Source organism: Erithacus rubecula, assembly GCF_903797595.1.
Source record: "Erithacus rubecula genome assembly, chromosome: 12".
NCBI classification, from domain to species: Eukaryota; Metazoa; Chordata; class Aves; order Passeriformes; family Muscicapidae; genus Erithacus; species Erithacus rubecula.
This window is the reverse complement of record NC_136664.1, coordinates 10776772-10794338: the sequence shown is the minus strand read 5'-3', so window position 1 is coordinate 10794338 and position 17567 is coordinate 10776772. Positions and strand designations below refer to the sequence as shown.

Here is a 17567-nt window from a genome sequence, read left to right as displayed (position 1 = left end):
GAAAAGGCTTGGGTGGAGGAAGGCAGGGAGGGCAGGAATGTCCCCGGCCACCTTGTGTCGTTTAGGGGGTGAGAGGCAGGGAAGGGATGCAGATCCTCCCAGACAGAGCAGTGGGCATGGCAGACCTGGCTTCTCACCACACGAGATAATAGAGGTGGGTAGTGGGAGAAATTAAAATAATTTCCCAGATCAAGAGAAGCAGAAAGAAAAAGAAGAGCTGAGTTTGGCAGCCCACAGGGTTGGATTTGACCACAGGATGATCGTGGGAGCAGGGGAAAGGAAGGTGACAGGGGAGGGTGGGCACTGGCGAGGTGTGTCGGAGAGATGGAGATGGGCATGCAGCCTGCTGCCCTTCTGGGCTGAGGAGAGCCGCTGCTGCATGGACACAGGTTCCCACTGCATGGGTGGAGACTTAAAAGGGAATTTGGCTGTCAAAGTGCACGTTTAGAATTTACAGACTGGCGTTTCCAGCTGCAAGCTGACCTCCTCCAGGGATGGCAAGGAGAGGATTTCGAGGCTAGCTTGGTGCTGTTGGTACATGACACTGGGTGGAGAGGTGCCATTCATCTTTATTTTAGTGGAGAAATTGTTACATTTCCCACTCAGACTTAGCACACTGAAAGGTTAAAACCTCTTCATTCGTTCTTTACACATCAATTTCTGTGAAGAGGGATAAAAAGCAGGTGGAAAGGATTCTGAGTTCTCTCATTTTGGCTGGATATCTTTGACAAAAAGGTTGATGCACACACTTTCAGTCTGTAGGAAATCGTTTGCTTTCCTCACTGTTGTATCATAAGTGCCTTGCATCTTTAGCAGCTGAGAACTTCCTTCAGTTCATGAAAGCCATTTAATTTCATCAGTGTGAGAAAATACAGCTCCATTATGTAGAAGAGAGCTGAACACCAGTGCTACAATCCCTGCTCATGGGGGACAAAGTAACAATTTTTGTCACAAGATAGGGTTTCTAGTTTTCTTGTGTATTTTTTGAGACTTTAAGAAGTAGCCTTAAAAAGTAACCCTCCTCTCTCAGCAGAACTAGGCTCCTCCTGACAGCTCTCTTGCAACTGTTTTTAAACCTGGATCATTCGACACCATCAAGTTCCCAGTCGGCAGGTGTGAGGCAAAAATAATTATTTCACCTTGTTTTTCATGTAATCATTTGTGTGCAGTTATACATATGTTTATAATTTATGGCAGAATATTAATATTCGGTAATTTTTGAGCAAAATCTGGACTTTTATCCTGTCTCTGAATTTTAATGTTGTTGCACAGATCAACGTTTTGTTAGTTTCACAAGGTAAATATTTTAAAATCAATAATTAGTCCTATCTTAGACTTATTCAACTGTTAAAGAAAGAGTAGAAATTAATAGATTTTGGGTTTACTTGTTTCTACACAGCCTCAACACCTTATAGCTGTAACTAATAATGACTTTTTCATTCTTTGCACTTCTGTCAGATGAGGCTTCCAAAGTGCCATGGACTTCAATGCCCAGATGGTGTAAACCAAAGAGCAAAATTTAGTATACATATTTTTGAATGTTAACCAGTTCAGGGACCAGTGTGCCAGGCCCCTTGCCCATGATCACATGGAGAAGTTGGTGGGAAGCAAGGTAGGATGTGAACTTCAGGTATCAACAGCTCTGTGCTTAAAGGCCATTGTGGAGTCTCTAACCTTAAAGGAGCTTTATTTCTTTCCCTGTTAGTAAGTAAGCTGCATCAATTTACTTTGCATTTATAAGGTGACAAGGGCAGGCACCTAAGTAGTTACAGTGCATCTGTGCTGGTTTAGTTTGTGCTAACTTGCTTATTTGTATTTAACCAAATTGTTTTATTTATAGAACTTCATGCTGCTTTTCATGGTGAAGCTATACTAATTCATGCCACTCAGAGTAAGGATATCATTTTTACTGTAAAAAGAAGTGGGATTTGAAGTTTTAGAGTTCTTCCAAGAATTTTGAGGAGTCTCAGCACCTTCTCATTTCACATGATCTGCTCATGCTAAATGCTCCTGAAGATTAGTCCAAGAATTCAATTATGCAAAAATGTTGATGAAAGCAGAGTGTGGTTTTTAACAAGTATTCTTAGTGGTGTTATCTAAAAGATGTATGACATGAACCACTACTGAGAGACTATAGAGACCCCAAACCAGACAATTTTCATTTGTTTCCTTTTATGAGTGAGATAAGTTAATGATGCAGACAGACTAAACCCAAAAGATTGACATGCTGCTTTGAAATTGCCTTATTTGAAAACTGTGAAGTAAATGCACATTTGTTCTCACTTGATTTTTAGCATTAGTTTTAAGGGTTTTTTTTTTTTAATGTATCTTACAATAAAAATATTGCCTATATTTATGCTATATGTATCCTTCAGACACATCAAAAGTACAGGTAAGCTGGACAATTACTTATTGTATGGGTTCAGATTCCTTACAGTGCATTTTCTTTCTCCCATATCAGTCTTGTAGAAAGAAGTGCCCAAATACCTGTATCATCATATTTCTTTGATAATTTTCATTTAGCAATTTAGGATGGAGTCAAATGACATCTCCTATTCATCACTGTACTGCAGTATTCTTTCTTTCTTTCCACCATTGTATATGAACTGAATTCTCACTAATGCTTGGTACTTGTGTTTATAAATCATCCAGGTGAAACATTTCTATGTGTAACTGAAATCTGGTAGCCCATCACAGCCAGATTCTTTCCTAAGCCCAGTTTTGTCAATACTTTATATGCTTCCACCAACTTATCTAGAGTTGTCCTTTTAATGATCTTGGCTCTATCAAACCATGGAGCTGCAAGCTTAATAAAGACTTTGAAATCTTGCTTACTTGGGCTCCCATTCTATTTCCCAGTGCTCTTCCTGGAGTCAGAAGTGGGGCCTCAGGAATGTGGGGTATCGAGTACACAGGAATGGGTGATGGAGAAACCAGCAGTTTATTTAGTCAAACCTTCAAGAATTGATAGTTAACATTATTATACTGTTGAAGTATTTTCTTTCTCCCTCAGCAAAAGAAATTGTCAAGAGATAAGAACTGATTATTTTGCTGATGATGCAGCAACTGAAAAGTATTTGCAACTTTTGCTGTGGCTGAAGGAGCAGCAAGATTCCCTTATTTAATCTGATCAGTTTATAAATGTGAGAGTGAGCTGGACACACAACTTTGTTATTTACAGTAGTGCAGGGAGAAGAGATCTTTTTAAGCAGTATTTTTTTCTGCAAGTGTTACAAGAAAAAAGTATAATGTGATTTACAATGACTATGTTTTTGAGTAACTGCAGAAGACCAATTCTAAATATTTTTTAACAGTGTGAGTAATGAAGATTTAGCTTGACTTCAGAAACATGAAGGAGTACTTTCAAAATGTGTATGTAATAGAATTCAGGAGTATACTCTGCTGGCTCTTTGAGTGAGCTTTAGTGATCAAATAAAAGGCTACTTTTGGAAGCACCTTGGATCCAAGTTCCACTTTCAGTGCTGACTTTACATTACATTAACTTTCTGAGCTGCAAAAAAAATGTTACAAGGTAGGAAGCATTTTTTAAGAAGTTGGAATTCAGCAGAAATTTATTGGTAAGATATGGCATCTGTCAGTGAGCAGATGTGTTGAAATGTTCAACTTCATTCATACAGATTATCCAGGCACTGCCAAATATTAATGTCTTTAGGCTGGCAGTGTACATGCATCTTTCTCTTTTTAAGTGATATATTTTTGTTTCAATCTGAAATCAACAGTTAGAATTTGCAGGAAGATGGAAAAATGTTCCCATGCTTTTTCTGGAGACAAATTGTAATTTTGACTTTGTTCTTTATCTTAGTCATATTAGAAAATGTAACTGGTTATCAAATTGTTTCCATCTGCAGTGTTTTCTTGGGCACTTTTTCTTGTACCGCGTGAGCAGTATTAAAAGGTTTGTTTGCTCTTTTATGTTGGACACTAAAATTCAGGAATTCCTCCAAAATCTCTTCTGTAAATGGTTTTTGAAGAGAAATGGTTTTATTACATTTGATACTTAACACCCTAGTGAAGAAACTTTTTTAGCTTCAGAAAGACTTCATTTGTGTAATGCCATGAAAGTCTGCCCATCTGATATTCCGTATGTTATTGGAAATCTGAGAATTCAATAAAATATATTTGTGTTTTCAGTTACTCTGTAGTAAAGCTACTCTAGTTATGGCTTCCACCTACATGAAAAATAGTGTAAGGTAAAATAGGTAAGACAATGGGCTTAAGTCTTTGTAATATGATGTTGCTGGTTTCAGCATGTAGTTCTTCAAAGTATTTTTTGGTGTTTTTCAGAAGCTAAATCTAAATTTAGCTTCAGAGACAGGCTTTTAGGTAAGTTCATAAGAATTAATTTGTAAGTACTCTTGACAAAGAGATTAGTATTGTCCCATTTAATTGAGGAAGTTTTTTAAAAGTCCATTTTGACTATCAGACTCTTGTGACAGAGTATTGATGTCACAGTAAAAGTTGTCTGGAGTCTCTATCTGTTGATGCAGATAAAGTCAGGAATATGTCCTGACTAAATGAGACATGATGAGAAATTGTATTTGCTTGAATTATTAGTTTTACTTCCTAATCAATTAGAACTAATTTAAGAACAGTATGCTGAACAAATTGTGAACTCAAAGTGTCATGCTTAACATGTGCATTGGAGGAACTTTTTAAAGAAACTTTCATATCAAATCTCCTTAGAAATAATTAAAAATGCAAAAAGCAAAACAACAGAAAACTTGTATGCAGCCTCCCTCTGAAAGGGGCAGACCTGTGATACAGATGAAACTCCTTACACCAGGAAATGTAGTGTGGAGTGGGATGTCTGTACCTGTTTTGTTCAGTAAAGTACTGGCATATCCTAATCTGGCAATGTCAAGACTTGAAATTGTGCTCTTTTTTTTCCCAGTGTAGACTTCTGTCAATGTCAAGACTTCCCAGCTGTCTGTACTCAGCAGTCAGGATCCATAGGCATCTGTAAAACAGGCACAATCCTTTGCATTGTTCTAGTTGGTATTTCCAGGTAATAAACTTGCAGTACTTCACAAAGATGCTTATCATGGTAGAAAATAAGAAGTACTGGAAGTTTATGTAACTCTTTCTAGTGATCAGAAGTAAATTGCAACATTAAACTGAGTAAGTTACTGTATTTTGACATCTGAACTTCCAAAAGAGACATTTGTTTTGTACCAATACACTAAAAAGAAGAAAGTTGAGTGTCATGGTATTCAAACCTGAAGAACAAAACATGGGATGTTTTTGTTATCTGTAATAGAAATAGAAGGAAATCACTGAAGTCCTGAAAATCTCCACAGGTACACTTTAAAGAAAAGAAAAAGGCAATATTTTAAGAGCAGTACTGGTTACTAATATGGATTCCTTAAGTAGTCTGATGGCCAAATGCATTAAATTCTTAACAGCTATTTTCACTAAAAGAAACTGACTTGGGGGTAAACTTTGTTTTTTTGCAATAAGGTGTTCCAAATTCCTGGTATCTTTCTAGATTTCTATCAGTAGTAGCAGGTTAACTTATTGTCATTCTATGTATTATTGTCTCTTCATTGTAATTAACATCCACAAGATATAAATGACAATATAGAAGGCATATATACACTTGTGCTGTTTCAGTGCAGTCGAATGGGTTTGTTAAACAAAGAAGAGGAAGGGTTAAAATTAAATTGGGAGACTATGCTGAAGCAGCAGATGCACACCTACATGTTTTGTTCTGCAGGTGTGCTTTGAGGGCAATAACCTTTGGCAGAAAGGTGAAGAAGGCAGTTGAAAATAATAATGTCTTCAACTGGTGCTGTTAAATTTTCTCAAGGTATTTGCCAAGACTGAAGAGATAAAAGCACACAAAACTAAACTGTTTCATTAAAATTTACATAATTTTGCAAAATAGAAATTTGGGTAGCTATTCTCAGCTAATTGAAATGAATCATTTGTTTCCTGTTAGAAAATGCATATAGAAATTTGTGGCTTAATGTCCAAAATAAGAATCACAGACTCATAGAATGGGTCAGGTTGGAAAGGACCATGGTGGGATCATCTGGTCCAACCTCCCTGCTCAGGCAGGGCCATCCCAGGCACAGGGCTGTGTCCAGACACTGTGAATGTCCCCAGTGAGGGAGGCTCCACAGCCTCTGGCCACTCCAGACACTGTGAATGTCCCCAGTGAGGGAGGCTCCACAGCCTCTGGCCACTCCAGACACTGTGAATGTCCCCAGTGAGGGAGGCTCCACAGCCTCTGGCCACTCCAGACACTGTGAATGTCCCCAGTGAGGGAGGCTCCACAGCCTCTGGCCACTCCAGACACTGTGAATGTCCCCAGTGAGGGAGGCTCCACAGCCTCTGGCCACTCCAGACACTGTGAATGTCCCCAGTGAGGGAGGCTCCACAGCCTCTGGCCACTCCAGACACTGTGAATGTCCCCAGTGAGGGAGGCTCCACAGCCTCTGGCCACTCCAGACACTGTGAATGTCCCCAGTGAGGGAGGCTCCACAGCCTCTGGCCACTCCAGACACTGTGAATGTCCCCAGTGAGGGAGGCTCCACAGCCTCTGGCCACTCTGTTCAGTGCTCAGCACAGCACAGCACTCCTTGCTCATGGCCAGCTGGAACTGCTCAGCATCATTCCTGCCCTTCCTTCCTCTTGTGCCCTTGCACCAGGAGCAGAGTCTGCTCCATCCTCTGACACCTCCTGCAGAAATTTAGAGAAACAGTCAAAACACTGTTTGTGGTTTTGTTTGTTTTGTTTTGTTGTTTTGGGGGGTTTTTTGTGGTTTTTTTTTTTGTTTTTGAGTAATGCTTTAGAAATTCATCGATAATTTCACCAAGGAAATCGTGTGCACTTAGGGAAACGTATATTTTCAATATCTTATGAAGAAACTATATTAGTTAGACAGTGAAAGATTTTTTTTTAACTTTCTAAGATAGTTCAGTATGGATCTAGACATGCTTAAAACAAATGTAGTTCCAGTTCTATTTAATAAAGTGCAACTTTTTCTGTATATCAGTTGATTTTACCAATTCAATATTTAAAAGCAAGAATTAACACTTTCTCCCAAAGAAAGAATCTTTACAGAATAATTTTAACATATCACCCCTAACAGATACACACATTATGTGTATTTAAAAGTTCACAAGCAATATAGCTAATGAGAACCTGTGGAGATAGATCCATTTTGGAGCTTATAAAAGCTCTACATTTCTTTTGTGTGGATTTCTCTTTAGCACTTCATACAATAATCAGTGAATCTTCTGCTGTCAGAAGTACTATTTTGTATTTCACATTTAGAGTAATGTACTGTAAACTTGGTGAATGTGTAGTTACATATGTTTTTTTTCTTCTTTTCAATGTAGGATTTTTCAAACTTTTAAGTATTCCAAAATTGTCTCCATACTGGAAGCTGTTCAAGCAAGTGGACACTGCTCTAAAGAGTAAGAAACATTTTTTTTTTTTTCTTTATTTTGAGGATTCAAGAGCAATCTAATTGAGGAAGAATATACAGTTGTATCCTTTTGGACAGTCAAGAACTTAAGTTAGCATTTGTCTTATATGGTAGTTACAGGTGAATTAGTTTTCTTTTTTTACTGTTGAACTCTTACAGGTAGAACTACTTAATTCTATTAATTAAATAGAATCAAATAGTAATTATTCAACTGCAAGTTTTCAGTTTCTCTTTTTTCAAATAATAAATTTCGGAATGCCTCTATTTAGTTAGTGTATATATTATAAAATCACTATGCTTTAACTTTATTTAGCCAACAAAGAAATTTTAAATAAGCAGAGATTGAGAATCAAAAAAAAAGAAAGATTAAAATGTTGCATAGGACCTGACAGTTAAATAGTTTCAAACTCCTTTCTAATTTCTGTATGTGAAGAAGACTTGTGTATGACAGAAGCTGCATTTGTATGATGGGATTTTCAGTACAGAAAAAGGGAACATCTAGAGCAAATGTTGTCTAAAATGTTTTGAATAAAAGCTAATATCAGTTCACATAAATGTTAAACAAAGATAAAGGTATTTTAGCAGCTTTCCCCTAGGTATCTGTTGGGTACATGGTTATCTTATATGAATTTTAGAAAAATACCTCTCTGCATCAAGTGTCCCTATTATTGCAGAGCAGAGACAGTTTAGCAACCTTGGGAAAAGTCTTGGGAAGTTACTGAATAATGGAAGAAGGATAAATGTAAACATTTATGTACCAATTTAGAACCAGATTTTTTTTTTTTCCTGGAACATTGCAGGATTTGGTAACTGCTATAACCAATTTATATTTTTCACATATGCTACAGTATTATTTCAAAGATGTAGAGAGAGGAAATAATTGTGTTAAAATCTGCTTTTCAATGCAGTACTATATACTGTGTTATCTTCTAATAAAGTTTAAAGTTTGATTTGCATTAATAGTTCTGCAAAAGTGTTTAAGGGTTTAGCATCACAAAACTGTATTTAGGATGAGAGCAATCTTCATATTGGAATTGGAGGATATTTGGTGCCTTGGACACAATAATCATATTTTTGAAATGGAAAAGCACACTGGTGTAGAATATCAGTTCATATACAAACTTTCTGTCTGTTTTTCAGTGTTAGGGGGTAGTTCTGTGTGCTTTGAGGCTTTTTCACAGTGGCCCTAAAACCCCCCCATGCACATTTTCCTTTACACTTTGTAATGTTTTGAAGCCTCTTTCAGATTAAAAGAGAACCTCTTGAAATTGAGCTCCTCTACCTACTGCCAAGGCAAGAACAGGATAAAACTGTCATGCAGGTATTCTCTGCCCAAAAGGCAGTGTCAGTTCCCATTGAAGTCCACTGTCAGTGTGGAACAGCTCACTGCTGTTAAAAGTCATGTACAGGGCTTCTCAGACTGGCAGGTGTAAAACCTAACCTAACTTTTCTTTTTGCTGTTTTTGGTTTTGAGTACTTAAATCCTGTCTTAAAGTTAGCCTGAACTTTTTGGTATTGTGGCACAAACTACCCTTCATCCTAGGGGGTTTGTAGACTTGGGTTTTTTTTAGTAATCCTACAAAATGAATATATTCCTGTTTACCAGACACAAAATCATAGCTATTAGTGATTGTGTATTAATTCTGGTGTCCTTGGTTTTATGGTATGTAGTCTATAGAGTTGTTTGAGTTTCAGGCATTGCATTTGAATGCACACTCCTCAAGTTGGTTATTGTGTGACTTGTTTCACATGCTTCATTTTCAGGTCTCTGATGAAGAAGGATCCATCTGGATTTAAAACACATCTCTGAGCTTCTTAATTCTTCATTAAGGAGATGTGTTCTATATTCATAGGTAAGAATATTTTTTATTTTGACTTGGGCCATTTTCTTAATTATCTTGTGATGTATTTTTAATTTAGAAGATTTAAGCAACTTATTCTTTGTCTTTAAAGGTTTATCAGGAACTTTTACAGTATAGGGTTCATTAGGTGCCTATTCTAGCTCGTAATTTTGACTCAAGCTAATAAATAAACTTTGAAATTAATATGTCTAAATATTAATGCTCTAATTAAATCACTAACTCTTTTTATTACAGACAGAGAAACATTGGAATATAGGTAAAGAATTTATAAATTGGTCTGTGATTTGAGAGTAATTTTCTGTATATGTATGTGTGTGTATATATATATATATACGCACACATATATATACAGTTCTATGGGCTTTAACTGTGCATCTTGCCTTACATCTTTTGAATTTGGAGTTTTGGAAAGAAAGTGGTTCAAACTTGGAATGCAACCAGAGCAAAAGGTCAAAGGGTCTGAATTTTGTGCAGTCAAAACAAACAACACTTCTTCTCAATAACAAACCTCACTTAGTCTGAAGAAACTTTGTGGTACTACACACACCTGCACTTCAAAACAATAAGGAAAAAAAACCAACCACAAAAGACTCTATAGAAAATAAGATTTTTTTTCAAAAAGCTACTGCTATTTTTAATATTTGTATGTATGTGAAGAAAACAGCTCAGTTTAAGCTATGTTTACTCCAGACATTTACAGAATTTGTTATTATGTCTTCTCTCCACATATTAAGTACAGCTTGCTGAAATATAATTTTGATGCTTCATAAATTTACCTTGAGTTAAAAATTAATGTTAGCATGGATCTCTTAATGAAGTATAGTAAGTAGCCCAAGCATTGTTGTGGGGCTTTTTGATACCATGTTGTTTTATACATTGTTTTGTAATTTACTTTCTCTTTGGGCTGGTTTTACTCTGTTCAGCTTAAGCAAAGCTGTTCTCATTAAGGAAGTTGTCCCAGTGAAAGCAGACATGGTTGAGAATGGTAGAAATTTGCCTTCAGTTGCATTGGAAGATGGATTTTCTTCCCAAGTACAATGTTGTTTGTATTGCTGGTTGACTTGAAATTTCATGAACAACCTTAACAAATAGGTACCTACTGATACCATTTTTCTTTTCTTATTTACATATGTTGTATTTCAGAGGCTACCTGCATGAAAGGAGGAGAGGTGGAGGAAGGGAGTTTGTGCATGTGTGGGGAGTAGAGGAAGGGGAACAGTTACATGGGGTGCTTGGTGCAAGCAGGATCAGTGTAGGTCTGGTAACACTGCTGTGATTAGTCTGACAAACACACACAGGCCAGTGTGCTCCAGTCCTTTGCTCTTACTTGGAGCTGGAACTATAGCCATGGACTGGAACTCGGTTCTGATAATTTAGTTCAAACTCGTATTTTTCAAATCTTCATAATTTTCAAATTAAAATTCAAGGTACTTCAGAGATCTTTTGAGTATTTAGCACAATGTCTGTGAACTCCATGGCAGAAAAATAATTCTAAACAAAACCAGTTATTAAAGGGATGGCTCATTACTCAAAAATAAGTAGAAATGCATATCAATGAAAAGCAATTTTAATGTAAAGTAATGCATATGTATATATACAATTGGACATATGGGTTTTTATTTGGGCTACCCTACCAAGTTGTGTCCAAATTTTAGTGATAGCAATAAGAAAATGCATCTTTTCAATCCATATTTAACTACAGATACCATGTACTCTAGTACAAAAAGTCCTTTCTGATAGGGAATAAAAGAGTTTATATCTACTAAATGTTCTATTTTAGTCTTCTGTATTACTGGGATTTTGAGGAAATGATGTCCCTCTGTGCCTTTTAAATTTAACATGTACATTGATCTTTAAATCTATTATAGAATATCATTTATATTGGCGAATCAGCAGGAAGTAACTTCTGTGTTATTTAATTAACTCAGCTTTTTGAAGTTGACAAAAGCATTAGTTAAAATCTGACAAGTAATGATAGTGTAATTGTCTTTTAATATTGGGAAAGGAATCTTTAATTTCTAAATGTTATGCAGAAGTGACCAGTTCTTTGAGTGTCTGGGTTTTACCATGCACCTCTTTTGACACAGTATTCCATCTGCTAAGAGATGGGCGAATCACAGCAAGTCACAAAGCTGTCATGTTGTTGCTTGTTACATAGAATTTAGCAAATACAGTGATTTTTTCAGTCTCTAGCAAACTTCTTGTTTGTTATGCCTGTTTGCATTGCTTCCCTAAAAAATCCCCAAAATTAAACCTTTGGCAAGCATATAATGTAAAACTCTCTAACTATGACTCTGTGTTCTTTTCCCATAGTCTGAATTTGTTGTCATGCTTTTATGACTTGTTTTAGTTCCTTGTGGTTGCTAACTTGTCCCTAGCTTCTCTCTGAGATGGCTTCTGTTACTTTTCTGAATAGTCATGGTTTCAACTTCTTTTGACAAAAATGGCCACCAAAGTCACTGATTTCTCTTCTCTTTGGTACTGTCACACATCAGTCACGTGAAGCACTGCTGCCTTGTGTGTTGAAGTTTGAAAGTGTAGGTATCATGGTAATGTGTTTAAACTCCCCCTGACTTACTTGCTTATAACTATTTCTGTTGTCACTTCAGCAAAAGTAGTCAAAGCACCATGAAATAAATATAGAATGAAATAAAACACTTCAGAATTTTTTATTATATTCCTTTTACTGCTACCCCCACTTTATTTTTTTCAGAGTGAAATTTGATATCTGTTCCCTTATGTTTTTGTATGAGTTCAGTTTTTTTATGTATTCTGTGAGAAAGATCTTGTTTTCCTTTTCTTCTGGTATAAGTTTCCTTGAAGTCTATGGGTAAAAGTACTTTCCTGGTTAAAACCAAAATTCTCTTTGTGACAGGCTTGTGTTCAGGCTATCTATAGTGGTATTCTTTCCAAAAGAGGTTTGGGTGATTGGTTAATGGGGTTATTTTGGGATTTTTTTTTTGTCACTTCACAATCTCTACTTTACATAGAAGCTTTTTTCATAATAAATTTATGTTGGTCTAATTAGCTGGGAGAGGCTTCTTGTATATCTAGCCTTCAAATTTCTCAGTTTGGAAATTCATTTGTGTTATCAAACTTGCTTGGATCCTTGAAGCAAAGCTGGCATCTTCAGGTTATATTTCCTATTTACACCTGCTAAGATTTATTTGTGTTGCAAAACCTTTTCTTTTTAAAAGGAGAATTCATATTATTTGTTCATTATCTCCTCTTTTGTTTCCCTTATACTGAAAGGAAGTAGGAAAAATGAAGATGGAAAGTGTTTCTTGGTTTTTGAGCCAAGAAGTAAATTTCTGTGAGACCAGCTCTGAGTGTGCTGCAGTAATTCCAGCTGTTCTGCAAGCTTTTCTCCATTTCCTTACTGTAAAGGGGGACAGTCAGTAAAACATGAAGAGGTTGTCTGGTATATGTGGCTACACAGGGTTCTTTTAGTCCTTTTGAGTAGTTCTAGACTTTTGTAGTTAAGAGCAAGATGGAAGAAGTATCTTTTTTTTCCCTCTGTTTTTTTCCAGTTAGCAAAATTGATCAGACTCAGTATTTAAACTTAGTGATACAGGCTTCAAGGCTACTGTAATTTCTATCTTACCTTTCCTCAGCTGGGGTTTCTTGAATTACATTTATTCTGCATCTGTGATATTTTTTTCCTTTTACTTAATCTGTTTTTCTTCTGAGCTAAAATAGCTGTCTCCTGATTTATCTTTTGTGTTGAGATGAACTAGGATGAGATATTAGCTATGTTATTAGCCGTGCCAGACCTTCTACCTGGATTCTGCTGTTTGTCACCTATTGGAAGATGTTCCATTCTGGAAAAGTCATCATTATGTTGCTTTTAAATATAAGTAGACAACTTAATCAGTGTTAGAAGATAATGAGGTATAATTTATATTCATGCTTTCTTTATTTTGGGACTTCAGGAGATCCCAACTTCAAGCAGTAACTTGCACATGTGCAATCTGGGATCCACAGCTCTTCTGCTGTGCTAAGCTGTCATCTCCCTAAGTTTCTGTCATTTCTTTTTTGTCATGCTTGTTCTCCTCCTCACTGAAACTCCACCAATCCATACCTGATCAGTGTCTCCCAGGATGACACAGGATCCACCTGTCCTTTCTCTGTACACACCAGAAGCCTCATATACTCAAACCCTAAAGGAGGTTTGTGAATTTAAGTGTGGCTTTATTCTGGATATGGTCACACCACCCTCAGTGGCATAGGAGTATATGCAGAATGGGTTTTCATCAGCTTGCCATGAACTACTTTGGGCTTAGTAGGTTCAGCTGAACCTTTTCCAACAGAGAATATTTCAGATTTATAGGGTGTTCATTTCTGGAAGGATCCTATACTCATTTTATACTTAGGAAAATTCATTAATGAGGGGTTGCAACTGAAGGTGGGCTTTAATAGAAAGGTCAGGAAATGAAAAGTTGTGGCTTTTTTTTTTGTACATATGTATTGACAGGAAAAAGGAATTATTATTCCATGAAGGTGCTCATTATTTAAAGTGATTGCTTCCCCATTCTACAGGGTTACCAGTTATCTGTGAGGGTACATTACCACAGACACAAATTTTCAGTCACTTCTGCTTCTGTTTGATTATACTATAAATGTGGGAGTTTTTAGGCTAAAGTAAAATTAACCATGCTTTTCAACTCTCCTTAAATTCCTCACTGCAAATCAATTAATTGGTGATCACTCAGGGATACTATGAATAAATAGTTCCAAATCTTTCAAAATTAGGTGTGCAAACAAATTCTAATCCTGGAGCACTAAAACCCAATTCTGATGCAATTTGATAGTTTTAATGAATATGACCAAGGATAATCTAAAACTATGCTTTGAGTGAATAGAACAAATGAAACCATTACATTTAAAACATATTTTTATAAGGGACAAAAATCTAAAATTCCTGCACAGGGCATCGAGTATAAGCAAAAATAACTTACTTGATTTGTGGTCTAGCTAAAGTTATGAACAAAGTATTAAACACTTATAAAAGTGTTGGGATGGGGAAGAAGGGATGAGGAGAGTCATTACATTAAAGTTTTTCTTTTTTTCTCCCCCTCACCTCTCTCCCCCAGGATGCTTTAACACCTGAAGGTGAATGTTTCATCAGAAGCACTAATGGCTGTTGGCATGCCTTGGATAAGGTGGTGACCGCTGGATGTCATTTGTTTCTGTTCACTGCGGAGAGACAAAATTGACTCCATTTGGAGTTGAGAGCAAAAGCAGAACAGACCTCTCAAGATGACTGATCCTATGATGGATTTTTTTGATGATGCCAATCTTTTTAGTGAGACCTTAGAAGGTTTGTCAGATGATGCCTTTGTTCAACCTGGACCTGTTTCACTTGTTGATGAATTGAATTTGGGTGCAGAATTTGAACCTTTGCACATAGACTCACTGAACCATGTGCAAGATGCTCAAAATCAACAAAAGATGAGTGAATTTGATCAGCTGAATCAGTATGATTCACTGAAGCTTCACTCAGTAAATCAGTCTTTTAATAGCTCAGCTGACAATGTCTTATCACCACACTCTCAATTCAATTGTTCACCAGTTCATCCGCAAAACCAGTCCAATGGGATGTTTCCAGATGTGGCTGATGGTAGTCCTATGTGGGGTCATCAAACTGCCACAACTGTTTCGAATCAAAATGGGTCCCCTTTTCACCAAGGACATTCTCAGTCTATGCAGCAAAACAAAAGCTTTGTAGCACACCATGACTTTGCCTTATTTCAGGCTAATGAACCACAGCATCAGTGTGCCTCGCTACGGCCGCAGCAGAGCAGGAACAACACGGGGCAGGATGCTCTGAGTCAGCCAAAAGACTTCATGGAAGTTAACGTGTCTACTTCCCTCAGAGTCAGTGTTAACCACCCACCTTCAGTTTCTAATCCATCGACTTCACAGCAGCCTCTGTCTGTTCAACAGTTTTCTCAAACTGCAAGTGCTTCAATACATTTTTGTGGGAATCAAGAAGGAAATTTTGATGGACAGTCCCCAACTATTACTCCATGTTCTGTCAGTAACAGTCAACAATTTTCATCTCCGTATTCCTACTCTAATAATCACATTTCTCCTACCAGCCTTCTTCAGCCTACAACAGCCCTTTCTACTAGCCAGCAGACACACTCTATCTCTGACTTCACTGGAAGCGATGCCTTTACATCTCAAACAGGGACCAAGCAAGAAACAACTGAGCACATGTTGAATCCTAATACACCTTTGAATTCAAGTACTTTTCAAATGTTGCATTCTGCGCATCCTCAGGGCAACTTTAGTAGTTCGAAACTCTCTCCTGTGAATATTAATTTTCCAGCTTCTACTGGTTCTGCTTCTCAGATAAGCCATTTCACAGACCCTATTGAAAGCAACGGTTTTACATCTTTAGATGACAACTTACTTCACCAGGTGGAGACTCACAGTGAACCATTCACAGGACTTGACCCGGATGACCTCCTGCAGGAAGACCTTCTGCCACAGTTCGATGACTCTGCGTTTGTTCAGGATAGCACAAGCCATGTTCTGGAGCATGACCTAGAACACCACATAACCCCACAGCAAGTGACGCCGCCATCCGAACCCGTCCGGGCCCCGTCTCAAAGTCAGATCCATCCTTGGCATTCTGCAGTTTCCAATCAGCACCTGCAAGGCAGAAGTCGTGCAGCCTTACAAGGACAGGTATGTAGGGATTTGGGGAGTGGGGGTTTGACCTGTCTGATTTGGTTCATCAGGTGAAATGAGTAATAGTGACTGTTACTTGAGTCAATGCATGATAACTGAAGTCTCTGAGCTGTTATTTGATCTAGTTTAGGAGGAAAACAATGTCTAACCAGTTGATGCAGACATTGTTTTCTCCTGTTGTGTTCCTATCATTGCAGAAAGCAAAACTACATGATCTTACTCAGATGAAAGTGTGTTGCTTCTTCTGCTGCTTGTATTTCTGTAGTACAGCAGACAAAATTTACTGGTTTTTTATTTTGGTGTGAATATGATGGCTTATTGTCTTGAAAAGTACTTAGAGAACTATGTTTTTAAGACCTGTGGTAAGGTTTGTGTGGCTGATTTCTTGCAGGAATTGCAGTGGTTATGTTGTTGCTCTGTCCTTTGCTTTGTGTCTATGTGCTTATGCTCATTGCCTAAAAATACACACTTTTTGTTTATGATGTAATCAATAATAATAGAAAATACATAAAAAGCTGTGTATATGTTGGATTTTATTATTTGTGGCTAAACCAAAAAACTCAAGAGTTGTTTTAGTATAACATGTCCTCCATGAGGAGGACAAGTTGACATAAAAATTGTTTCCTAACTTTCAATCTGTCCATTTCAAAATGAAAGAAACTCTGACATAAAACGTATATTAAAAGCAGATGGCTTTAAAAAGGTTTTAGTAACTGTTACTTCTGTATTCTTGCTATCAATATTCTCTCTGAGAGTGTAAAATGCTGTCTTTCTGCGAAAAAAATATGGAGAAGGCAAGGACCTTAACTACTGACTTTTGCTTCTATGTGGTTTGTAGGACACAGGCCTGTGAAAGAGACAATGTGGCATTTTTCTTTTTTCCCCCCTGTTAATTTTGGATCATTAGTGTAGAGATAAGGGCTTAACATCCTTAATCTTTGGTCTTGGTTCAGTAGATTGCTTCTCCATTACAACTTCTCCTTATGTTTATGGAGCGTGTAATTGTCAATTCCTACCAGTGAAACTTTCTGTAAATTGTGATGTGATGTTAATGGAACACAGATATCCAGCAGTGCGGTTGAGATGAGCTTGATTAACTGAATGATGCAAACTGTTGGTTTTGATAAACATTTTCTTTCTTTCCCCTTCCCTGCCCAAAAAAACGAAAAAAGGGTGCACCCAAATAGGCACTCTTGTCTGAGGTCTCTGTAGCCTGAAGACTGGTCCAGCAGCTCGCAAGGGAAGGTGATCCTGTTGGAGTGTGTGTGGGAGCAGCACCCCATTCCCTGCCAGGCAGAGCATGAGGAACAGGGCACAGGGATGTGGAGGCTCCTGGGCTCCCTCAGCATACTTGGGGTGAAGGGTGAAAAGGAAATGGATTCCAGGAAAAGTGGGGGTGGTGAGAAACCCAGGGATTAGTATTGTTTTTGAGGAGCATGTAGGATATAAGCCAGGCAATGACAAGCAGGTTTAATAAAACTTCCTAGTGCTGTTACTTTTGTGTTGTATTTGTCAGAACCTTTTCAGACTTGCTTCAATCTCACTGACATCAG

The 17567-nt window shown here is 37.4% G+C and overlaps 1 protein-coding gene across 4 annotated transcripts in view; it reads left to right on the top strand.

The window, feature by feature from the left end:
* Window positions 1-9217: 9217 nt before the first annotated feature.
* CHD9 (chromodomain helicase DNA binding protein 9) overlaps window positions 9218-17567 on the top strand; it is a 76060-nt gene continuing 67710 nt past the window's right edge. For all 4 annotated transcript variants that reach the window (XR_013775618.1, XM_079316214.1, XM_079316215.1 and 1 more), the window contains exons 1-2: window positions 9218-9306; window positions 14409-16011. Coding sequence is in view for 3 of the 4 variants with exons in the window: in XM_079316214.1 (XP_079172340.1) it covers window positions 14575-16011 (1437 nt within the window). In the remaining variant the exon portion in view is untranslated. The remainder of the gene's footprint in view (window positions 9307-14408; window positions 16012-17567) is intronic.